The sequence below is a fragment of the Sardina pilchardus genome, chromosome 6 (genome assembly GCF_963854185.1).
Source record: "Sardina pilchardus chromosome 6, fSarPil1.1, whole genome shotgun sequence".
Taxonomy (NCBI): Eukaryota; Metazoa; Chordata; class Actinopteri; order Clupeiformes; family Clupeidae; genus Sardina; species Sardina pilchardus.
This window is the reverse complement of record NC_084999.1, coordinates 2,819,972-2,846,091: the sequence shown is the minus strand read 5'-3', so window position 1 is coordinate 2,846,091 and position 26,120 is coordinate 2,819,972. Positions and strand designations below refer to the sequence as shown.

General features: G+C 48.2%; 2 protein-coding genes across 7 annotated transcripts in view; both read right to left on the bottom strand.

Annotated features, from left to right (window-relative positions):
* Window positions 1-1,135: 1,135 nt before the first annotated feature.
* rprd2b (regulation of nuclear pre-mRNA domain containing 2b) lies at window positions 1,136-23,060 on the bottom strand. The gene is made up of 13 exons (XM_062537899.1): window positions 22,783-23,060; window positions 9,665-9,794; window positions 9,302-9,429; window positions 8,970-9,025; window positions 8,651-8,786; window positions 8,180-8,355; window positions 7,640-7,922; window positions 6,921-7,217; window positions 4,223-4,426; window positions 2,177-3,537; window positions 1,810-1,951; window positions 1,550-1,662; window positions 1,136-1,420 (listed from the first exon to the last, which is right to left on the bottom strand). Exons 1-13 carry the CDS (start codon window positions 22,979-22,981, stop codon window positions 1,136-1,138), a joined length of 3,510 nt encoding a protein of 1,169 aa, XP_062393883.1. The 5' UTR covers window positions 22,982-23,060.
* Window positions 23,061-23,536: 476 nt separating this feature from the next.
* prpf3 (PRP3 pre-mRNA processing factor 3 homolog (yeast)) overlaps window positions 23,537-26,120 on the bottom strand; it is a 23,864-nt gene continuing 21,280 nt past the window's right edge. For all 6 annotated transcript variants that reach the window (XM_062538093.1, XM_062538096.1, XM_062538094.1 and 3 more), the window contains exons 14-17: window positions 26,099-26,120; window positions 25,408-25,485; window positions 24,878-24,939; window positions 23,537-24,546 (exon numbers count right to left, since the gene is read on the bottom strand). The exon at window positions 26,099-26,120 is cut by the window's right edge and continues 97 nt beyond it. In XM_062538093.1, the coding sequence (XP_062394077.1) occupies window positions 24,397-24,546; window positions 24,878-24,939; window positions 25,408-25,485; window positions 26,099-26,120 (312 nt within the window). In that variant the 3' untranslated portion in view covers window positions 23,537-24,396. The remainder of the gene's footprint in view (window positions 24,547-24,877; window positions 24,940-25,407; window positions 25,486-26,098) is intronic.

Here is a 26,120-nt window from a genome sequence, read left to right as displayed (position 1 = left end):
TAAAATAAGACATGATAAATGTGGAACATTTCAGAGAGCAAAACTGGAGAGGAAAAACAAAATGAAAAAGAAATGTGAAATCTTGAACATTTCCCCAAGAGAGATAGACACCCTGCACCTGCGGCTGCACACATTACAACCTTTTCTTTCATTACGTTCTCATTTCCAACTTGCCAGTTTATTTGTGTCAGGACTGGTAAACGGCGCTGTGAAGACAGCAGTTGCTACTAACTCCATGTGTAATACTATATGGACTAGTTCAGGGAGGCTCGCTGACTAATGTAAAGACTAAGGTCACACCTCCAGCCTCTCCTGTCTCAGATAATAGTGTGCATCACAAATAAACGCTGGGTGCACATGATCTTAACCTAAGGCATAGAACAATAATATTAATACAACCACGTCGTCACATGTCAGTCATAGTGATGCAAACAAGAAAAATACATCAGATGGGAAAAGTGGAAACACACACAGTTTGTTTATCTTCTCATTGTACATGTTGGTACAGGAAACAGACTGAGCAAAGGCGGCCAAGAGTGGAAGAGTTCTAGCAGGAAGTAGAAAGCCTTCGTATTTACAAGTATCATACAATCACTCAGGAGAGAAGGGACCGCCAGTTAGCCAGCATGGAAAAGACACTCAAACGGAGTGGAACACTTACAAGTCATTAGAATCACAGTGTGAAGACCAAAGTGATTCTGCATCACCTCCCTCCTGCCTGTCTCTTTCACCCACTCGCTCATAAACACACACACACACACACACACACAGTCACACACTCACTCATACACACACATAATTGAATGGAAGTCTGAAGTGAATAACCACCTTTTGCTTAGCTTTTATTCAACCTCTCTAGGCAGAGAGCATCTTCTCTTCCGTGCAGTTCACCCTGCAAGCGTGCGCTCCCTGGGCTGCCTCTCTGAGGGAGGGGTACCACGGAGGAGCCTGTGGGATGGGGGGGGACACGGAGACACACTTCATTACCTCAACTACCTCAACACCTTACACACCTGGCTGCTGTGTGTGTGTGTGTGCTGCGTGGGGCAGGCTGGTCTAACTGTGTGAGCTGATCTTCTCTCGCTTAGTGAGCTGTAGCTTTAACGGGGGGGGGGTGCTTGTGTGTAACACTGGTTCAGTAGCGCGGGGGCATGAAGGGTCGTTTGGGGGGGAACGCGGCTCCCTGGTTGCCGGCGAAGGCGGGGCGCTTGCCCCCCGTGAACAGGGGCTTCCTGTCGAAGGGAGGGGTGCGGAGCAGGAAGGGGGCCTGGCCTCGGAGACCGGGTCTCTGGGGGGGCGTGGGGAGGGGGGGCCGCAGGGGGAGCGCCAGGGAGGGGAGGCGCAGCAGGGAGGCGGGGGAGGTGGGGCGGCGCTGGTTGTTGCGTGGCTGGGGGGCCGGGCTGGTGGGGGTGCGGGGGCTCTGGGCAGGGGGGGGCAGGCGGCTGGGCAGCAGGGGGGGCGGGTCAGCGGGGGAGGAGGGGGTGGAGGAGGGGGAGGGGGAGGGGGTGCTGCTGGTGGGGGGGGGGCTGGGGCCGGGGCCCTCCTTCACGTGGCCCAGCAGAGGGGGGGGGACACCGGGGGTGCCGGGGCGGTGCAGGGGGGGGGTGTGGCGCGGGGCGAAGTGCTCTTTGACCGTGCCGGGACGGGGGAGGGCGGGGGGGTCTCCGAGCAGGGAGGACATGAGGGGGCGGGGGCCCAGGGGGGTGCTGGGGGACTTGCCTACTCTGTCCCGGTTCTGTGGGGGACCACCGGGGCCCCCCCCACCACCACCACCACCACCACCACCTCCTCCTCCTCCGCGCTCTGCACCTTCCGAGCGCGTGGGGTTGGAGGGGGGGTTGGGCAGGACCCGGTCGATGGGCACCAGCACGCCGCCAACCATCACGGCCGACGTGGTGCCCAGGAAGTCCCTCGGGGGCGGGGGCAGCTGCGGGATGGGGGGAGGGGGGCGCTGGGGGATGGGGGGGAGCGAGGGCGGGAAGAACAGGGGGTTGGAGGGGTGGGGGGGCATTTGGGGCGGCTGGTGCTGGTGCTGGTGCTGGTGTTGATGTTGGTGTTGGTGTTGGTGTTGGTGCTGGTGCTGGGGGGGCAGGCCGTGGGGGTGTGAGTGTGCGTGTGTCTGCGGGTGTGTGTGTGAGTGTGAGTGTGTGTGGCCGCGCTGGTGGGGGTCTTGGGCGCCGTAGGGCGGCTGGTATGGCCCCGGGGGCATGTGGCCGTGCGGCGGGGGGGGTGGCGGGGGCATGTGCAGCCCTGAGGGGGCACCGCTGCTGTTGGCAGCGCCACGCTCACGCTGCTCGCCCGCCTCCTCCTCCATGAAGGCCTGCTCCTCGTACCAGCTCTCGGCTCCGCGCCCGCCGCTGCCACCGCCGCCGCCCCCTCTGCGCACGCCGCGCCCGATCACGCGGATGCTCTCCACCGTCTGGATGCGCCGGAACCCGCCGTCCAGGGCCTGGATGGGCGCGCCCTCGCCACAGCTGGACGACACCACGGTCTCGATGCGGTGGTACTGCGGCCCTTTGCCCTTGCCGCCTCCTCCTCCTCCTCCTCCTCCGCCACCACTAGAGGGCGCCAGCCCGGAGTCCTTGCCCCCCCTCTTGCCCTTCTCCTCCTCCTCCCCCCCCCGGCCCTCCTCCGAGCTGCCGCTGGCCTTGCGGCTCAGCTTGGCCTTCTGCTCCGCCGCCGGAGCCTTCCTCTTCATCATCATCATCGTCATCGTGGCGGCCGCCTCGTCCTCCTTGTGGCGGCCCGAGGCCTTGGCGCTCTTCTTGGCGCTGGCGCTGGCGTTGGCGTTGGCGAGGGGCAAGGCCTGTTGGGCGCGCAGGGCGCTGGGCCGGTAGTCTCCGTCTTTGGGCCGCGTTTGCGCCGCGTCGCTCAGCAGCTCTCGGGGGCTGATGACGGCGTCCCACAGGTCACTGCGGTAGGCGGTGGGGGAGAGGCCTTGGTGCGATGACGTCACAGGGGGCGGGGGCTTCTCGGCGGGCCCCGGCGAGTCCATCATCTCGTCCTGCGTGGGCGTGGCGGCCGCCTCGTCTCGTACCGGCGTGCCGTCGGCGTTGTCGCCCACCAGGAGGGGGCTGCTGCTGGCGTCGCCATCGTCCAGCCCCAGGCCGCCGAAGGCCGGGTTGCCCTGCAGGAAGGTGTGGATCTTAGAGTCCAGGCTGGGCATAGCGGCCGCCGCGGCACTAGCAGCAGCAGCAGCAGCAGCAGCGGCCTTCTCCGCTCTCTCTCTCTCCCTCTCCCTCTGCCTCTCTCTCTCCCTCTCTCTCTCCTTCTCCCTCTGCCTCTCTGCCTCCCTCTCCTTCTCCCTCTCTTTCTCTCGCTCCCTCTCCCTGACCTTCTCCCACTCGCGCATGCGCTCTCTCTCCAGGTCGCGCTTGGTGCTGTTGCTGGGCGCCGGCTTGGCCTTGGAGGCGGTCGCCGTGGTGCCCGTTGCCGAGGTGACGGTGGACGAGGAGGAGAGCTGGGGAGTGGAGGTGGTGGCACTGCTGGTGCTCCCAGACGAGGGGCCAGATACACCATGCAGCAGCGAAGACAGTCCTGAGAGAGAGAGAGAGAGAGAGAGAGAGAGAGAGGGAGGGAGAGGGAGAGGGAGAGGGAGAGGGAGAGGGAGAGGGAGAGGGAGAGGGAGAGGGAGAGGGAGAGGGAGAGGGAGAGGGAGAGGGAGAGGGAGAGAGAGGGAGAGGGAGAGGGAGAGGGAGAGGGAGAGGGAGAGGGAGAGGGGGAAATAGAGAGAGATACAGGGCGAGATGAGAGAAAGACAGATGAGAGGATGGAACAGAGGGATGGGTAAGAATAGAAGTAAAAAGACAAGAAGAGTGAAGAGAGGGGAAGGGATTGAATATGATAAAAACAGCATAAGCAAAAGGCTTAATACAACAGTACAACCCCAAACAGGTGAATGCATCGGCACTGCATCTGTTTCAGCATGCCACCACATTCAAAAAATCATTTCAACTCACTACTTTTCAAACATGACTAACGTGCTAGCACATTCAAATATGAATATGCATTAACTACATTTTCAGAATGACTAACAAGCGACCATGTAAAACTATCTTTCTGTCAGTACAGACTGATTTCTATGTATGCCTTCAGTTGTACGAAGCACACACAACTATAAGAATCGGCTAAAACATAAGCCAACTCTGGAGATGATTTGAGTCGGCCCACATCCGGCCCCGATGCGGGCGAGCTCCGGCGCAGGTCTGTTGTCTGCTCTCACCCTGCAAGCCGGGGCCGTGGGCCTGAGTTTTACTGAGCACGCTCAGTATGCCCTCGGGGGTGATGTCCACGCGAGACAGGATGCTGGCCAGCGGATTCGCTGCAGGAGGGGTGCTGGGGGCGGGGACTGGAGTCTTGGAGGCCGTTGATTGGCTGGAGGGGGTGGTGGGTGTGGTTGGAGAGGGGCGGGTGGCTGGGCTCACTCCTGGGAATAAGAAGGGGGGGGGGGGGGGGGGGGGAGGGCATGTTATTAAAACGTCCTGCCGCTCACAAATGAAAACATTACATTTACAAGTTATTCATATCTTACATATCTCAATTATATGACAAGGGCCATTCCCCCAAAGCAATTCTTTTTGAACAACAATGTTGATCAAATTAAACCATCTATCATTTCTAACTAACCCTTTTGAAGTTAATCATTTTTAACTAACATGTTTGAAGCTGGCTCCTCTATTTATCAGTGTTATCTGGAGCCAGACTATCACTGCAAATGGTTTTGTGGAGACAGAGTGTCTGAAATGGTAGTTTGTGAGAACAGAGTGCCCTAAAGTAGCCGTGTATGAGGGCGCTGTGTTGGGTCGCCGCGACTAGTCATGACTGGAGATGAGCTGTGTGTGTGTGTGTGTGTGTGTGTGTGTGTGTGTTCACCTGATCCTAAAGTAGCCGTGTATGAGGGCGCTGTGTTGGGTCGCCGCGACTAGTCATGACTGGAGATGAGCTGTGTGTGTGTGTGTGTGTGTGTGTGTGTGTGTGTTCACCTGATCCTAAAGTAGCCGTGTATGAGGGCGCTGTGTTGGGTCGCCGCTGATCTTGCCCAGGTGTGTGTGTGTGTGTGTGTGTGTGTGTTCACCTGATCCTAAAGTAGCCGTGTATGAGGGCGCTGTGTTGGGTCGCCGCGACTAGTCATGACTGGAGATGAGCTGTGTGTGTGTGTGTGTGTGTGTGTGTGTGTGTGTGTGTTCACCTGATCCTAAAGTAGCCGTGTATGAGGGCGCTGTGTTGGGTCGCCGCCACTAGTCATGACTGGAGATGAGCTGTGTGTGTGTGTGTGTGTGTGTGTGTGTGTGTGTGTGTGTGTGTGTTCACCTGATCCTAAAGTAGCCGTGTATGAGGGCGCTGTGTTGGGTCGCCGCCACTAGTCATGACTGGAGATGAGCTGTGTGTGTGTGTGTGTGTGTGTGTGTGTGTGTTCACCTGATCCTAAAGTAGCCGTGTATGAGGGCGCTGTGTTGGATCGCCGCGACTAGTCATGACTGGAGATGAGCTGTGTGTGTGTGTGTGTGTGTGTGTGTGTGTGTGTGTGTGTGTTCACCTGATCCTAAAGTAGCCGTGTATGAGGGCGCTGTGTTGGGTCGCCGCGACTAGTCATGACTGGAGATGAGCTGTGTGTGTGTGTGTGTGTGTGTGTGTGTGTGTGTGTGTGTGTGTGTGTTCACCTGATCCTAAAGTAGCCGTGTATGAGGGCGCTGTGTTGGGTCGCCGCGACTAGTCATGACTGGAGATGAGCTGTGTGTGTGTGTGTGTGTGTGTGTGTGTGTGTGTGTGTGTTCACCTGATCCTAAAGTAGCCGTGTATGAGGGCGCTGTGTTGGGTCGCCGCGACTAGTCATGACTGGAGATGAGCTGTGTGTGTGTGTGTGTGTGTGTGTGTGTGTGTGTGTGTGTTCACCTGATCCTAAAGTAGCAGTGTATGAGGGCGCTGTGTTGGGTCGCCGCGACTAGTCATGACTGGAGATGAGCTGTGTGTGTGTGTGTGTGTGTGTGTGTGTGTGTGTTCACCTGATCCTAAAGTAGCCGTGTATGAGGGCGCTGTGTTGGGTCGCCGCAACTAGTCATGACTGGAGATGAGCTGTGTGTGTGTGTGTGTGTGTGTGTGTGTGTGTGTTCACCTGATCCTAAAGTAGCCGTGTATGAGGGCGCTGTGTTGGGTCGCCGCGACTAGTCATGACTGGAGATGAGCTGTGTGTGTGTGTGTGTGTGTGTGTGTGTGTGTGTTCACCTGATCCTAAAGTAGCCGTGTATGAGGGCGCTGTGTTGGGTCGCCGCGACTAGTCATGACTGGAGATGAGCTGTGTGTGTGTGTGTGTGTGTGTGTGTGTGTGTGTGTTCACCTGATCCTAAAGTAGCCGTGTATGAGGGCGCTGTGTTGGGTCGCCGCGACTAGTCATGACTGGAGATGAGCTGTGTGTGTGTGTGTGTGTGTGTGTGTGTGTGTTCACCTGATCCTAAAGTAGCCGTGTATGAGGGCGCTGTGTTGGGTCGCCGCGACTAGTCATGACTGGAGATGAGCTGCTTGAGGGGGCGTGGTGCTCAACATAAGGTGTTGCCATGGACACTGTGCCTGAAAGGAGTGTGTGTGTGTGTGGGGTGTGTGTAGGTGCATCTCACCTGAGCCCTTCATGGCGCTGTGTGTGTGTGTGTGTGTGTGTGTGTGTGTGTGTGTGTGTGTGCTCACCTGATCCCTTCATGGCGCTGGTGAGGCTACTCAGTATGGAGCTGATCTTGCCCAGGTGTGTGTGTGTGTGTGTGTGTGTGTGTGTGTGTGTGTGTGTGTGTGTGTGTGTGTGTGTGTGTGTGTTCACCTGATCCCTTCATGGCGCTGGTGAGGCTACTCAGGATGGAGCTGATCTTGCCCAGGTGTGTGTGTGTGTGTGTGTGTGTGTGTGTGTGTGTGTGTGTGTGTGTGTATGTGTTCACCTGATCCCTTCATGGCGCTGGTGAGGCTACTCAGGATGGAGCTGATCTTGCCCAGGTCCACGTTGGCCAGGTTCATCTGCAGGGGGGAGGGGCCGGGGGAGGGGCCGGGCGCGGCCGTGGGGGTGGTCGGCGTGGCGGCGGTGGACGACGACGGAGGCGTCTGATTGGCCGAGCGCTCCACGGGTGTCTTGATGGGATTGGTTACCGTGGCTGCAGAGGGTCTGGACATCGCTGGAGGACCAGCTGTGGTCGCCTTGGAGACTGCTGAGGTGGATGCTTTCTCCCTCATGTCCTCAACTGGGAAGGGAGACGCAATGGAAAACGAATATGACACAAAACACAAAACAACAATCTTCTCAACAGCAGGCAAAATTCAGAGAAAATACAATACTTCCTTTTTTGATGGAATTTCAGTTTCACAAGTAAACAACTCACATGCATACATAAATGCACACTCATTCTCTCTCACACACACACACACACACACACACACACACACACATATAAATACCCACTCATTCTCTCTCTCTCTCTCACACACACACACACACACACACACAGACACAGACACATAAATGCACTCATTCTCTCTCTCTCTCCAACACACACACACACACACACACACACTCATTCTCTCTCTCTCTCTCTCTAACACACACACACACACACACACACACACACACACACACACACACACACACACACACACACACCCCCACCTATGAAGCCTGAGCTGTGTGGCTCCTCCTCCTCAGACAGGTCCATGTCCTCCACGTCTCTGTTGTCCGACTGCAGCTCCTTGACCCTGCCGTCCAGCTGCTGGTGGTGGTGGCCCCCCCTGGCGCCCCCCAGGCCGTGGAAGGGAGACTCGGAGCCCGTGGGTGAGGGGGCGTCCTCTGAGGGGGAGGGGATGGGCGAGTCCTCCGGATCTGGCAGCGTGCTCCGCAGAGCGTCCAGCTTCCGCTTCAGATTGGACACGCGGTTGGCAAACGTCTTATAGGCCTGCGCAGACGGGGGGGGGGGGGGGGCGGGACTTAATCAGTCACAGCTCGTCAATCATACACATCTGCTCAGCTAATAGGAATAGGTGAGGCAGCCTTCACGTTTTACAAAATGGCTGGAGTAGACATTTTAGCATCACTATTACAAAGTCAGTTTAACCTTAAGTTCAAATGAACACCATTGTCATCACTGTTGATGTTAAGGTAATGTCCACACCACATGGGTAAATGGACATGAACCATCCAGAGCATACGTACATTGGCGACGATCTTGACCTCCTTGTACTGCATCTCATAGAAGATGTCTGCATTACTCAGAGCCTCCAGCAGGGGGGGTGCTGTCTGCATCTGTCCCTCCAGGAAGGTCACAAACTCCTGCAGCTTGGTGCTGCCCTCCTCAAAGTCACTGGAGAACTTCTTCCCTCCGGCTTTATCTGTCAGGCAGGCAGGTAGACGACTTAACAACACACGGGGCAGAGCCAAGACCCTTCAGTCTCACAATTCAAAAACATATCTTTCTGTGCATGGTCATGTCAAGAACCTCACATATCCACCCAAAACACATACTTCACATGAAGAAAAAAAAAACAGCTGCAGAAACACAGACCCAAACTACAGCACACACACACATACATACATGCAGGTGGAAAGACACACACACACACACACACACACACACACACACACACACACACACACACACACACACACACACACACACACACACACCTTTGAGCCTCTTGAGGGCTTCTGCACTGTTGAGGTTGCAGACATCCACTCTGAGGGCAGCCAGCTGCTTCTGCCTGAGGTCAGCCTCCTCCAGAGTACGCTGGTGACTGACCAGCTGATCAATGAACGTCTGAGGCTGAGGAGGGAGGGAGAGCCGGAGAGAGAGAGAGAGAGAGGAGGAGGAGAGAGAGGGAGTGAGGTAAGAGAGGGGAAGGGGGCATGAGTACATGAATGGACTGTATGCAACTGTATCACGTAATCTGTATGTGACTGTATTCTGTGCTTTCTGTCCAAACTTGAGTGAATATCTGCCACTTACTGCAAATTCTGCAACCACCTTTGACTTGAGCGCAGTTTTGGGATTGACTGGTGGTGCTGGAAAAAGAGCAACAGTTAGCCTTCACTGAAACACAGGCAAAATAAATAGGCCACTACTGAGGCCCAATTAACTACCAAAGAAGATATGACTTGAGTATTCAGCATCTATCACTATTACAATGAGAGGGATGGAGAGAGAGAGAGAGAGAAAGCAAGCCAGTGTAGGGTGTGTTTGGGGGGGAAGTAAGAGGGATGGAGAGAAAGAGCGCCAGTATTGTGTGTGTGTGTGTGTGTGTGTGTGTTTTGGGGGGGCAGTGAGAGGGATGGAGAGACCTGGAGGTGGCGGCTGCTCCTTCTTGACGAGGTTGGTTTTCAGCTCCGTGACAAATTCCTCCGAGTAAACATTACGCTCCTGCCAGATGGTGAAGATCCTCTCCACAGACTTATGCACTTTTGGATCCCTGCAACACACACACACACACACACACACACACACACACGCATCCATGCACATGCGCATACACACATATTTCAGTTAACTTCATTTCTCATTTTTCTTGTGAAATCTGTCTTGCAAGACCAGGCAAGCTGACATTTCTACACTACATTACATTATACATCCAGTCACTTAATGTACACACACACACACACACTGAAGATGGCGAGCATGTGTGAGCGCGCTCCAGGTGAGCTCACCTGACGAGCAGGGCAGCGTCCGGGAGGACGTCGGCGAAGCTGGTGCGGAACACGATGGCGTTCTTCCTCTTGCAGTTCTGAATGACGTCATTGGCCACGTAGAACAGGTTCAGCCTGTGGCTGGCATCCGCTGGAGAGGAAGAGGAAGAGGAGGAGGAAGAGGAGGAGGATGAGGATGAGGCAGAGGGTAAAGATGCAGGCAGGAATCTATCACCTCAAGCCCCAAGTCAGTTAGCACTCACAACAACAACTGGCAATTAACTCAATAGTTAGTCATTTCCTGTGTATTAGCCACATTGTGTAGAAGCCGCAGGGCAGTGTGCTTTATGCAAGTTAAAAGAAACAAAACCATATTAATATTTATAAACCCTATTACCATATTAACTGCCCCCGTGTATTAGCCTCATAGCTGAAGAAATTTAGCAAAATCAATGTATTAGCGGCGGCTAATAGTCGGGAATCAAATTACGGTAACAACAATCAGTAAATTTTGCAGCCCTTTTCTGTTCCTCCAACTACTGGTGAGATCCTTTACACGCAGTCAGAGGAGAGAGCAGCTCTGCAGTCAGAGGAGAGAGTAGCTCTGCAGACTTGTGTGCAGTCAGAGGAGAGAGCAGCTCTGCAGACTTGTGTGCAGACAGAGGAGAGAGCAGCTCTGCAGACTTGTGTGCAGTCAGAGGAGAGAGCAGCTCTGCAGTCAGAGGAGAGAGCAGCTCTGCAGACTTGTGTGCAGTCAGAGGAGAGAGCAGCTCTGCAGACTTGTGTGCAGTCAGAGGAGAGAGCAGCTCTGCAGACTTGTGTGCAGTCAGAGGAGAGAGCAGCTCTGCAGACTTGTGTGCAGACAGAGGAGAGAGCAGCTCTGCAGACTTGTGTGCAGTCAGAGGAGAGAGCAGCTCTGCAGTCAGAGGAGAGAGCAGCTCTGCAGACTTGTGTGCAGTCAGAGGAGAGAGCAGCTCTGCAGACTTGTGTGCAGTCAGAGGAGAGAGCAGCTCTGCAGTCAGAGGAGAGAGCAGCTCTGCAGACTTGTGTGCAGTCAGAGGAGAGAGCAGCTCTGCAGACTTGTGTGCAGTCAGAGGAGAGAGCAGCTCTGCAGTCAGAGGAGAGAGCAGCTCTGCAGACTTGTGTGCAGTCAGAGGAGAGAGCAGCTCTGCAGTCAGAGGAGAGAGCAGCTCTGCAGACAGAGGAGAGAGCAGCTCTGCAGACTTGTCAACACAACCCACTCAGGGTACTTTTTGCACTGCAACATGAAAATAGCAAAGATATCCATAGCTTATGGGCCATTCCACGTCAATTCAATCAGGGACCAGACACTTGGGTCTTAAAAAACTCTGAAGAAATGTACCAAGTGTACCCACTACCCAGGAGACACGCTGTAGAATTACTGTTTTGTAAGATCAATACTTTCCAAGTTACAGTCAATTTTACTGTGGAGGGGGGTGTTAATTTTGTTGGACCTCTTTTTTTCACAAGTCCAAGAACTAGACCATTAGATCTGGATGATCCTGCGTGGTCATGGCTGTCCCTCACAGTTACAGCACAAGTTTTTGGAGTTCTATTTAGGCCTTCAGGAGACATATTTGTACTCAACATAGACTCTTGATATTTGTCTCCTTATTGAGGTAAGCAGAAAGACTCTCAAACAGAAAATACATTCCTTCAGGGTCTGACCAGCAGAACACAAAAGTCGGAAAAATAATTTTGGATCTCAATTTCAAAGCACTGTAACACTTTGTGGGAATGTACAAAGAAAAAATATTTTTTTTTCTTTATTCTCCATGATCCCTTCTTTTTAAAATCACAAATTTGACTTGTCTTATGAGAATCTTCCATTTTCATTTTCCACACTACATATGGACATCAATGCTGCTACACAAAACATTTTGATCTCAATGGTGCAATTTGCTGGGTGTTCAGGGTGGAAATAAAAATGGAAACATAGAATAATCCCCCCCCGCCCCCGCCTTTTTTTTCTTTTTTTCCGTTTGAGAGTCTTTCTACTTATCTCAATAAGGAGAGAACAAATCCAGAGCCTATGGTGAGTAAAACTCTAATGACATTTTGTGCAACTTTGAGGGACAGCTATAACCATGCAGGATGATCCAGACCCAAAGGTTTAGTTCTTGAGCTATGGGCTTGTGAAAAAAAGCCTATAAAACTGGCTGTAATTTAGAAAGCATTGATCTTATATGAAAGTAATTTTGTAATCTTTTAGTGTGTCTCCTGGGTAACATTGGCACACCTGGACATTTTTTAAGACTTTTTTGAGACCTACAATAGGTGCGCGGGGCCTGGTTGAACTGACGTGGAATGACCCATATAATTCTGCACTGGTACTTATGACCTGACGTGGAATGACCCATATAATTTTGCACTGGTACTTATGCACACACAGAAGCCCCATTAAGACGAGACTACGCCAAGGGACCATAGAATGTGGGCTAATTCAGCGATTACTGGGGAACGCCGCCCGCCATAAAGATTAATGCTAACAGACAGAAATGTTCTAAGCATATGAAACTACACTTCACTCACATCAATGACTCCTTAAACTCTTCACACATTACCAGCAGTGCGTGATATCAATGTGCCAGGTAGCGGTGCTTTGCAAAGATGAGAATATAGTTCTGTGCTTTAAGCTGAACATTGTTGCTCATAGCGTTGAAACAACACAGAAAGAACTGTTTCCAGGATCTGAATCACAATGAAGCGCTAATTAAATTATCATTACATTTTCAAATTTCAATCATTTTAAACAAATATACTACTATAACATGTGTGTCTGCTCAAAGGAATGGTGTTCATTCACTTTGGATAAATGAACAAGCAGATTGCAAGTGACAAAACGGTAATATTTGCCAAGTTCATATTACATTCGATTAAGCAACAAAGTCCATATAAGTCCCCAATTCCACAACTAATGTATCATTAAAACCAAATCGAATTTCCCACTGGTGATTACGACTTAAGCATTCATGCGCTCGGAATTCGGAGTTCCAATATTTCTGACAGCACTTGCAGGCCACATTAGTACCATGAACGCATACAAACAGGCCAGCTGTGCACAAGAGAGGACAGCAGAAACATCACGATCTGCACAACAGACTTCCTGCACTGCACAACTCACAACACTGCGCAGAATTTGGCTTCCACAATCAAGGCATTTTGCTGACGCTTTTCCCCACAACTACTTACAAATCATATCCTAAGGTCTGGAATATCATTCATCACATAAAACATGCTAACCAGGAAGAGCAGCAGTGCTAACAGGACCTGGCCCCTAACCCTTTACCTACAGAGGGAACCACCACTGCACTGCACTGACCACATGCACAGGTCAAAGGGCACACTACCAAACAGGCCTGAAGAGAAGAGAAGAGAAGAACAGTCTGAAGGAAGAATGCTGAAGAAAACACAGAGCTGTAGCAGCATATTTCTCAACACTGATAGGCTCTTAAAATACAGTTTGGGTTTAAATGTTGGGCAGCCGTGGCCTACTGGGCTTGTAACAGGAGGGTTGCCGGTTCGATCCCCGACCAGTCCACGGCTGAAGTGCCCTTGAGCAAGGCACCTAACCCCTCACTGCTCCCCGAGCGCCGCTGGTTGGGCAGGCAGCTCACTGCTCTGGGTTAGTGTGTGATTTACCTCACTGTGTGTTCACTGTGTGCTGTGTGTGTTCACTAATTCGGTTAAATTGGGTTAAATGCAGAGAACGAATTTCCCTCACGGGATCAAAAAAGGATTTATACTTATACTTACACTTAAAGAAAAGATACTGATTGATGCTCTGCAACCAGATGACATACTTCTGTGCTCATGTTCATTGGCTGAGTTCATGACTGAGTTTTATCTACAGCTACATTTTGAATCCCATTCACATAACCAAGAGTGTGTCCAAACACAGTCAGACACACACATCTTTACCAAACAGAGCACTCCAAGAGTCATCTTAAGTGGCCATGTCCCAGACATTTACAACACAATTGTTTGTGTGCAGGAGATGCTGAAGGACTTGGAGCAGAAGGAGAGAACAGAACTCATCCTGTTAAAGTTACAGCCTCGTACCTATGGCAAAACTACAGCCATGGCCATTTCCTTTTCCTTTCCTTTACCAACCCCACACCCACTTGTGTCATATTGCTTAATTAGACCTGAAGCCTGCACGTCAATGGGAACAGTATTAAACACACATTAGACAACATTAGAGACAGCACTCTGGCATAGCCCCCCTTCTTTGATAGCAACACCAGAACTTTCCCCGTTAAGCACCAATCCCTGCACCAAGGGCAGGTCAAGGTCAGCTCCACTGCAGCATCAGCTGGTACAACACAGAACAGCGCACAGGTCTGAATCATTTCATATTGATTTTTATTTTGACTCACATTTTACACGATTGTCATATTGACTTACATTTATCTTAACTGTCTAATTGAGTGCCTGTCACTTTAAAATAACGTGAGAGTAATTAGGCCTGGTTATTCGGCTAGTGTAAAATAATGCAATATGAGGAAACAAGCCCATGTTTTCTATGTAATGTATGTAGTTTAAATAAATGTTCTAAAACCAAACAAGTGGAAGAACACTATTCATTAGTAGCCTAGTTATTGGGTGCTACACAAACTGAAGTCGGAGACCAAGACGAAATGTTTTGCAATTTAAAAACGGGGTTACTCGGGAGTGGCTTCTTGTACAAATGAATGCTTCTCATGTAGCCTAAATTCACGTTGATTTTCTCGCGAACCCTTGATTACAATACCGTCGGAAAGCTAAGACGTGCAGTCTGCAAGTGACACGCATCAGTGACTCGTAGGCTATACCAGAGACACTGTACTTCGTGAGCAATCCGACAGAGATGAGTGCATGCATTTAGCGATTTTTGCCCGTCGCATATAATTTCTCTGAGGGACAGGGGTTATCTCTGGGGAGTGGAAAGGCTAATCAGTTTGTTCTTTAATGGTTAGACTAGGCCTACATCAGCACCAAGTTTGACAGCTAGAGTAGCGTTCCGGAAGGAGCAACGGTGGTTTACTTAGAATTCGGGAGTACGTCACACTAGCGGTGGCATAAAGGCTATTGTTCGTGTGCAGGAGATGCTGAAGGACTTGGAGCAGAAGGAGAGAACAGAACTCATCCTGTTAAAGTTACAGCCTCGTACCTATGGCAAAACTACAGCCATGGCCATTTCCTTTTCCTTTCCTTTACCAACCCCACACCCACTTGTGTCATATTGCTTAATTAGACCTGAAGCCTGCACGTCAATGGGAACAGTATTAAACACACATTAGACAACATTAGAGACAGCACTCTGGCATAGCCCCCCTTCTTTGATAGCAACACCAGAACTTTCCCCGTTAAGCACCAATCCCTGCACCAAGGGCAGGTCAAGGTCAGCTCCACTGCAGCATCAGCTGGTACAACACAGAACAGCGCACAGGTCTGAATCAACACAGCAGTCCTATCCACCCAGGCAATAACCGCTAGCCTCCAGACATGCCAGTCATCCACCCTGAAACCAGCTGCACCAAACAAGGTTCTAAAGAACTTGCCATGGGCATATTTCACACAGATTCAAATCTTTAAAATAGATCTCATTTATGAACTACAATATATGAATACAATAACACAGAATTCAAGGACAGAATTGTGATTTGCATTGGGCAAAACAGGTTCAGAACACACGGATTAGACCTTCACAGTGCAGCTAAGCGCAACATTCTTGGGCCTGTATTTGGCCTGTACTTGGGCCTTTCACCAGCCGATCAAGAAGCAGACTGTAACCCCCCCCCCCCCCCCCAAACAAGGTGCTCTCAAATGCCTGAAATGCAAACTTTCCACAGGCCCTCACAGTATCAAAAACCAGACAACTCTAAGATGTTTAAAACTTAACTACAACCACTTAGTAGTAGTACAGGGGTGAGAATTGCCACACAAGTGACAAGACAATGTTTTCCAAATGTTTGTGTTTGGGCCACGATACAATATCCTTGAGATTCTTAATGTGGGTGTGAACACTACCCATGGGGAGTAAATGTCACAGACCTTTCAGCAGAAAAATGCAACAGCCTGAATTACAGTTGCACTCAACAAATCTGACATGTTTGTCCAACAGAAACGGAAAGTTATCATTTGAAATTTCAACAACCTTTAGCAGACAACTCAAGTACATAAGAAAGAGCAGACATCGGAAACAGCACTGTGCAATCCCATTGAGTTACCCTCTGCATTTAAACACAGCCGTCACACTCACAGCCATCAGCCATTTATGCAGCTATGATGACCAGAGAACTTGCCCCATGCTACATCTTCCCAGAATGCACCTGAGGCCCTGGATGACATTGTGGGAAACAACAGAGTTCAAAACCCACATCTACGAAGGTGTGCCTAAACCTATTCCACTTCAGAGATCAGCCAAAACAAAAACCAACGTTGACTTCTGCCTAAAGGACATTATGCCATGTAAATGTCTATGCACTGCATACCCCATTAGATCAAAAGATCCTGTAATTGAATCTCATTATCCTTCAGAAGCGTTCCCACACACCCTGAGCCAGAGGTACACACACGCTAAGCAGCCTGTTTAAAGTGCCTCGCACTAGCACTGGCCCAGAGGCCCTGTACAGCTCCTACAGGTCGCAGTGCAAGCCTGCGCATTAACCTGCATTCACATAGCAGGAGATTCGCTCATCGCCAATCACTTGTTGCCTAAAACAGTATGTTTCTTATTAAATGTGATGAGGATATGATGAACATGTGTAATAAGTCCCATTTCATCATTTACTTGTTGTCATAGAGTGTCATTTTACCTCAGCCTACAATGATTAGCAGAACAGATCATAAGCTACAGTCTTTCATGGTAGGGTGTACGGTATAGTAATATAGTATAGTAGTAAGACAACAGAATAACCTTCATAACAACATTCACAGGGAGCACACATTGGGAAATGGATACAAAGGGTTATGCTGGCATCCCACCAAGGCCAAGTGCAGCTAACACACTTCTCCAGCACTCCTACCAGTGTGTGTGCATTTACACCAGCGTCAATTGGAGAGTAAGTATGAGTCCACTTCAGCATTTATCAACAATGTTATCAGGCGAAGATGCCCAGTGGGCCCTAAAAGCTAAAACTAAGTGTAATAAATCACATTATTGTAAGATGTAACGAATAGCAATAACATTGCACCGTGGCCCACATTTCATGATAACACTGCATTGCCGTCGCTATGGCAACTTTCACCCCTTCTATTCCAGCCAATAAGCATTAGGAGTGTGATGGAGAGGCATCCAATTTGATTGGCTGTTGAGTTGATTCTTTTACACTAACTATTTCTCTGCCTTAACGGTGCGGTCACACGCTTGTGTCCGCCAAGGTATGCCTCATTTTGTGACATTTCCATAAACGCGAACTGATTGGTTTGTCAGTGTTCGAACATTTGCATACACTAAACTTCATTGGCTGGCGCTTGCGCGATCCGTCAAAAGTTGAACATTTCTCAACTTTTTAACGGAGGCAACGCATTCCAGGCAACGCATCGGACCCACAATTCAGTGCGGCATCAAGTCAAGTCCAGCCAATGTAAAGTGAATGGGAAAACAACGGACGAACGTTGGCGGACGCAAGCGTGTGACCGCACTGTAAGACCCCTGAGGTAACATGAGGCCAGCAGGCAGGTGACGCTGGACCTTCCACTGACCCCTGGCCCCTTCTCCCAGCAAGCACTGTAACTCAAGTCCGCACGCTATCAAATCTCTCCAACGCCATTCTGTCACACTTGTGCTTCATGTGGGAGAGTGAGTGGAAAATCGGATCTTGTTCAGTGACACAACAACATTAGACACATACTGTAGCTACACGAGAGTGTGAGAGGACCGCTGGTCAAAGCTACAACTGTGAGGAGCAAGACTGGGGATGCAATACTAGGCCTCCTTTCAGGCCCGTACGAAACACAGCCTAATAACAAATAAAAAAGCAAAAGTGTTATTTTCACATATCAGTTCACCGGAGAAAGGACTTGGCTGACTGAAGAAGCAGCAGTGAATGCAATCATTAGCGACATAATAACATTGAGGACCTTAGTTTATGAGCTGACACAGTCTGCAAGTGACTCAGTCACAGTTCCCAATGAGGTCAGTCTGACAAACTCAAATAAAACTGTGCACTCATCTCATTACTCCAACCAATGGCAAAACTCATGTCAGCTCCACCCACCCCACCCCACCCCCACCCCCACCCCCACCCCCACGCCACAATATGCAAGGCACTACATCGTTTTTCTTGCATCTACATTTTAGGAGGGACATATTTGAAAGCGTGCGCCGCCACAGGCATAATCACTCATTGGGGGAAAAATGATACATTGTTCTTGAGAATCAATACAATGTCACAAAACATGAGACACCTAGTAACAAATGTAACAGATCTTGATGCTCCATTGTACGTGCAGTAGTGTGTCTGCACCAAGGCGCAAAGGCAGAGATGCTTGTACAGCCTATAAACTGTTTTCAGTCATGACAGAGCAGGTGCCCCATACCTTGGCAACCACTGGCTGTTATAATAGAGGCACAATCACATGACATGTTGTGTTTGTAAGGAATGTCAGGAACGCATTTATCAACACTGAATCCAATTACCATAAGCCTACTTAATTATTCATCTAAGCATACTTTCAAAAGCTTTCTCAAACACTACAAAGCGAGTGCCAAAAGACTCCTGGTGCCATCATGTATACATTAGGGGTGGGAATTGGCAAAAAAATTAAGATTCGATACTATTGCGATATTTGGGCCACAATTCGATAATATTGCGATTCTTAACATATTGCGATACACTAAGTATTGCAATTCGATTTTGCGATATATTGCTATTCATTTCTCTCATATTATTCTAAGTCATTACAAAAAATTAGGAAAATAACACTGTTCAACTCCCTTTGCAATGGCATGGTGCATGTTAAGGTCCTTACTATTCACTTTTTGTTGAAAACCAAAATACACCCACCTTTTTCGATGTGAAAGTAGTGTAGAGTGTCGTGTATAACAGGTTGTGATTGTGAAGCCATTTTAATTTATTATTGCTGTTGAATGCACAATGAAACACCACAACACGTGCCCCCCTTATAAGCGTAATAAGCTAATTTAATGTCATCAGAGTAAACCCTGAGTAAACTCGACTCAACTTAAAGTAAAATGGATAATTAAATTATATAATTAAGTATTGCGATACTTTGAGCTACAAGTATCGATTTAATTGTGTGCACAAAATATCGCGATACTGAACAGAATCGATTTTTTCCCCCACCACTAGTATACATGCAGACTCAGTCAAAAACATTTCATTCATTTTCATTTCATGGCAGGGTTGCAGAGTATGGATATACAGGCTATACCTCTATATTAACAAATGCTAACAGCATAAAGAAAACACAGTGCAACACACACTTTTGAAGGGCTAGGCCTTTGCCCGGTGAATTTAGAGAATGAATGAAGAAGAACATCATCTTCAGGTTAGGAACGCAATATCGGCTGATATTTGCCTTTTTGACTGGTAACGGCATATCATCAAATATTATGACATTTACCTATGAGAGCTATTTACCTGTTATGTAGCATCGTTTCTGTATTAGCAAAACATTGTGTTACGCATATGCTGACACAAAATGACTGCAATTGGTTCAGTTATTGTGTTAAATCTAAATAATAAATAGGCCCTTTTTTCATGCAACTAACTAGTACAATTACTATTAATAACACATTATCAATAGTGTGTGTGTGTGTGGGGGTCATCTTTTCTGACCAATACTTCGATTATTTGATTTATTATAACATTTTATTCATAAAAGTCAAGCCTCAGGAATATTCCACATTTCTCATCAAGTTGGGCCACTTCTGATCACAGCACTCCTGATTGACAGCTTCACTGTCTTTTACACCAGGAGGATGACATTAATTTAAAAAAACAAAAAAACATGACAGGATTACCCCTAGGGACAGCGTTGCACACTGCACAGTAGGGCACTACTGCACAGTTTACTGCAGCCTTTGTGATAAACTAACTCTGTTAGTTCAAATGGTGATTTCAATTCAAAATCAATTGTGCAGCTCCAGTTTCAGCCCCCAACTTCACAAACGGTGCCCCCCTACTTTAGTCACATCGCCATAGAAATAAGGAGATAACACACTCCACTGTACTAGTTTCAACAACAAGAAAACACTGCAGCCGCAGCGCATGGAAACAAGGCACACAGTCATCCAATTCATACATTCAACAACACATCTAAAACTGCCACCACCACAGCCTTCCTTCATACATTCAACAACACATCTAAAACTGCCACCACCACAGCCTTCCTTCATACATTCAACAACACATCTAAAACTGCCACCACCACAGCCTTCCTTCATGCATTCGATAACACATCTAAAACTGCCACCACCACAGCGTTCATTCATACATTCATTCATTCGTTCATTCATTCATTCATTCAAACCCATCTACTAAATCCAAATCACCACTGTTGCTACAGAAAGCTCAATCAGTTTCATATTCATATTAACTTATCAAATGCGGTCACATAAATAAATAGGTCGATAACAGATTGTGTGTGAGCATACCCTGGAGTGGGAACTGCATCTGTGGTCTTTGTGCTGGTAGCAGCATCACCTTCTCTTTACAATTCGAGCCTTAGAAGTCGTGAGTTATTACATGACAAAGTGATGAAGCCGTCAGTTGTTACATTTAGGCAATCAGCTCTGATATGGAGCAATGGGCTATTATTACTACATGAGACTTTATGGGGCTAGAACTGACAACATACAGTGAACTGGGTTCATTGCAATGCATTACCATTAAATAGGCCTAATTCTCAGTCATCAGTACTACCATTATGTAAGGGGTGAACTGCTCTGCTGTACACTCGAATTTGTAAACCACAGACAGTAGTACAAAACTGTAATGTAGTAGCAGATGCTCCATGACGCAAGTACTGTACAACTTTTTTCTTCAGCTATAAGGATAACATAACAATGGAGGTTTGCAACGGTTTACACATCCCGTGTATACCGTGGCACGTTCATATCTTGAATGAACTGCAACTGCACAATATCACTCAGCTCCAGACACCTACACCTGACAGCTGACGGGGGGGACAAGAAACAAGACACTTAATGCCTGTCCCTTTGTAATAGGTCACTCATGCCGTGAGACAGGTTCTAGTTCACAGATGCAAACAGTGATACGATTTGTTGTTAAGTCTTTTCACACTGTATCACTCTCTCAATGACTCAGTCGTTGTTATGAATACAGCCTAACAACCTAAACCTCATTTTCTGCAAGCATGTCAAATGTCAAACAGGCCTAACACAGCGAAATACCAAGTTGGCATGGGCGTCCATTCATTTCTTTTCTAAATGGTGTCTGACGTTTATTTATCCTTTATCGACATTCATATCAACTATTCAATATTTCCTCATGGCTCAGTATATTTACCCCCTTCACTCCGCTGTCACTCTTTGAATGAATTTCCCCATTTCATGAGTCTTTAGATAAGGAGCTCTTTAATAATTAAAATAACCTAAATTCAAGTTAAAGGTAGGGTATGGAATGAGCTTTTTTGGTCATTTTTGCAAAATCACTTGAAATCCTATTCCTAACCCACTTACAGCCATTGAGTTGGAAGTACTGAAATGGAAGTTAAACATGTCAATCATCTGCAGAACGGGCAGGGCTCGAAAAACTCCAGCCAATAGAATTCTAAACCTCATACCATCATTTCACAGCTCATTTGTCAATCTAACGGTCTTCCTCTTCCTCCTCCCCCTCCCCCCCGCACGCGCGACCCGTTCGTGCACATAGCACGAAAGCTGACCGCGAGTCAGTGCTGAAAGTGAAACGAAACTAACTAGGCCTGCTACACGTCCCACAATGTTCCCCTCAAATTATATGTGTCACTTCATTTCTATACATAGTAAGGCAGCGGATACCTACGGAAACTCAATCACCCACGCAATAAATAAGCTATGTAGCAAAAATTACATTTTACCGTGACTCGAAGAGTGTTGTAAACATGAAATCGAAACTTAACCGCTTGGAGCTACAGTGGAATAGGCGAACCAGCGGGCCAGCACTAAACTCGGATATTTCAGAAGATAAACGCCCTGGTAAGAACCAAACCATTCTATTCAAATATACACACCTATGGCTACTGAAAGATGTAAGGTAGCCTATATCAAATGTTATTTTGGTGTATTAAAATGCATCGTTGTTTTAGAATTTCCGAACGAAAGGGCTGGTAGACTAAGGTGCTTTTACCATAATGGCTATAAAATCATCTACCTTGTCTGATTTGTGGAACTATTACCTACAACCCTTTGGAGGTGAATAAAGAATGTAATTGGGGAAGTTGATGTGGGCGATTGTATGGAGACTAGAGCTCATAGTGCTGTAGACGCCAGGCTGGCATTTCATTTAGCCTGGCTCGCTCTCGCGCAAAATTTTCGTTGGTGCATGGAGGGCGGGACTTGAGGTTGTATGTATTCAAAATCTGCCGGCCGTTTTGCGAATTCCGTACCCAACCTTTAAGGTGAGTGTTAGGCAGTGATGCAAACGTTAACTAACATAATGACAACACTGACCTTACTAGTTAGCTGCAAGCTAGCAGCTAACTATGTTGATCAACCTTTGCAGGTTTCCTAGCGCACAGTAAACACAATAAAACACGCTCGATGGGCAATACAATAATTTTGCTACATCAATCTTTTCTAAATGAGAATGCAATCGCTCTGGAATAATCTCAACATTCTGATAAATTCCCAGCTAGATCTCCTACGGGTTAAATGAACGGACGGACAGTAAGCAGCTACATGGACGGCCTGCAGCCACTGAGCGGTATAATCGTCAAAAACTTGCTAAATTCGACAGCAATGTGAGGGTTGTTAAGATAGCACCTAATTTCAAAGTAAATGCATAACACACATATCCTAAGCAAAAGCAAACTAGTTCAATGTTAGCTGTGTAAAACGCAGCGTCACCAGAAATAAACAGCCAACTAACGTTAGCTACCTAGCAGTAGCTGCTACTAAGCGAGCTAAGTTAGCGTCAGTAGCTGTTAGCTTGCAAGCCACTCACATTTTTTGAGCCACTTCATCCAGTAGCGCACGATAAGGCTGTGGTGTTTCTTGTTTTCGATGCACCAGCCGCACAATCCTTGTATTGAATCCATTGTGTTTGAAACTCCTTGAAAGCGACGGTCTAGAGAAGCCTCAAAACCACCGGAGGCACGGCCACCACTGTGGCCACTGCTGGCCGCTCCGGGTCCAGCCGCCATGTTTCCTATACTGTGCCGTTGGTCTGGTAGCTTTGCTCAAACTCCTCTACTTGCTTGCACTCGCAGGGCAAGAGCAAGCGTACACACACTGGAAAGTCTACACGCCCCCTAAAGACAAGCAAGCATACAGCCAAGTAGCAACACATCTCGACATCACGCACAGTGGCCAGGGAAGCGCCGAATGCGTATGTCAAACACAACTCTACACAATATATAAGAAACTAAAAAAAAATATTCCACCCTTACAGTGAGGCAGCAAAATACTGACACACACAACTGTGATACCAGAGGGTTAGCAATCAAGGATCTTTGGCGATGTAAAGAGCAATGCAGTGTTCATTTTGATAAGGGGTAGAGACACTTATCGACTTATCTATTTACGCCCCGCCATTTCCCCCTATAATCTGGGTCCTGCTGTTGACTGGAGGTTTCAGCAAAACTATCTAATGATGAAGAGCGTTAGGAGAGACAGATAGACAGACAGACAGACACACACACACACACACACACACACACACACAAAAAAAAGTAAACCACCTCTCAAGTTTCTTTTTCTTTTTCTTTTTCTTTTTAATGACCCTCTCCACAGTTGTTAGCTAAGGTATATTTACATGTGTACAAGGACCATCAGTAGGTCACAATTGGCATTTGACAAAAAAAAAAGAAAAATGGGGGAGACTAATACTAAAACCAAAAAATAAACAAAGTCAACGTTTTTGATCGGTCTAAAACACTACAAACCATTTGTTTTTGCCAATATTTTGTTTGTTGCCATTTGGAAAGCTACCTCCCATCAAGCACAGTGATGTAACTCTGTGTCTCCCAAACCACACACTGATGGACTTGTCTTAGCCACTGCAATCTTGGTACAAGAGATGGCAAGAGATTTTGCGACTGAGTTTGTGTAGTACACATGAGACAATTCAGCATGACAGAAGAAAAGAAGAGTGGTGTTGGTGTGTCGTTTCAAGAGGAGAGACTTCAACAGGCTACAAGCAAGTACATTTAGCCACACACGGACAGGACAGTTTCCCCTCACACACACACACACACACACTCTAACTGACTCTCACACACACACACACACACGGTAAAAGGATTACTGATTACACACATCCTCAGACAATTTTGTTGAGCAGGTCATACAGCATCACTGACGGAGTACTTGCAGAATTTGGGGGAAATAAAAAAAAAGCTATATTGTCCCAACTGACATTAGCACAGGAAAAAGTAAGCTTGCCATTCCATACATCTGCGTCCACACGTCCACGTCCGTCCACACACACACACACACACACACTCCCCCCTCAGTCTCTGTATCTGCGGGTCAGTCTCTGAGACGCAATGCCAGTCTGCAGCCCCCCGGCCCCCCCCCAGGGCCAAACGTTCTAGCAGTTCCGCACGGTTCCGTTCCCTTAGTCGTCGTTGCCCTCCAGCACACTCTGGCTCAGGGCCAGGTCCCAGTAATGTTCGGTTCCGTGCTTCTTGAAGTGTTCCCGCGCCATGTTCTCCGTGGGGCACTGCTTGAACTTCAGGTCTCCGTAGCTCCGCTCCTTCGCTGTTCCCTGAGGAGAACGTGGGTGATGAGAACACGCGGAACCTTTTCCTCATCAACAGCTCTCAAACTCTCTTACATGGAACAAACTACACACGCCGCTCTCAAACTCTCTTACATGGGACAAACTACACACGCTGCTCTCAAACTCTCTTACATGGGACAAAATACACACGCTGCTCGTTTCTCTTTAATGGGCGAATAAATTAATACCAAGTGGCATACACAAATAAACACAAAACACAAATACGTTTTGTTTACTTAGCTTCTTGTTGTTATCCTTAATGTAAGTCTGTTATCTTGTCATTGTCTATGATGACCAACTGCAGTGACTGACTTACCTCCCAAACCAGGTCGCACTTATTCTTCTTCTTCAGTCCTTCCTCATCTACTAGTCCCTCTACTGTTGAGCGGAAGGGAGAGGAGAATTAGGGACTCTGGAGGAAGCCCACGTGACCACAGGCCAGTAGCAAACATTTGGACTTCCACCAGCATGGTGGTTCACACAACACATTCTACAGTTCTGGTAAACCCGTTTCTATGCATGCATTTACTAGACATGTTCAAAATCACAATGAAGGATGATTTAATGTCGTTTCCTCTAGCAACAGTACTGAGAGGTGCAGCCGTAACTCCTAGCTGCACTGCAGTCTGAACGGTATTTTCTTGCTGTAAAGTAACGGCAAGAAAGTACTATAATATAAATGCAAGCTGTACTTTAAGTACTATAATATACATGCAAGCTGTTGCTCCTGCTGTTGAAGCCCCGTGGTGATACATTTTAAATTCTATTATTACTGTGTTAACACAGCCACACACTTGAGCAGACAAAACTCCAGTGGCATCATTGGCTGGTCAAGTCTGAACTCACCATCTCTCTTGGAGTTGCCCTCGTCCCATTTGATCCTATGGAGCATCAGCCGTTTGAACTTCTTCTGGGACTTTGGACCTGGGGGGGGGTTAAAGGAAGGACATTTTTAAACAGAAACTGATTATCTCAGGACTACCCACCATGACATTCTCTTCGGAGTATGATTCTCTATATTACATTTGTGATTATAGTTTATGTTCACACTAATCCAAATGTGCATAACTTTGCCTATTAAAATGCTTCTGTTGATTTGCATTTGCAAAACTGATAAAAAATTGCCTTTCCCTCTCCTATACCAGCTATTCCGAACAGATCAGTAGCAGCCTTTCTCTCTCTATCTCTCTGTTCCCCACACCCCTCTCCCTCCACCACACTGCTGTATTTTCTCTCTCCCCATCCATCCCTCCATCCTGGCCTCATCCTCCGCTGTGTTCCTCTGTACGTCTTTCCTTCTGTCTTTACATCTTTCTCTCCATCCACCGGTTCCCTACCCTTCCATCCCTCAACCTATCTTTTTAAATTCTTTTTTAACTTAATTTATAAATGAGTGGGAGAGAGAGATGGGATGGGATCAGGATATGGCTGGTGCCCGTGGGCTCTTGGACCCGTACATGGTATGGCCACAGTAGCCTGTTGTGCCACAGCACCCCCACCCCCCCCCCCCTCCCCCCCACCTATCTTGTCATCTCACCTCCTTCCACCACCACGATGTT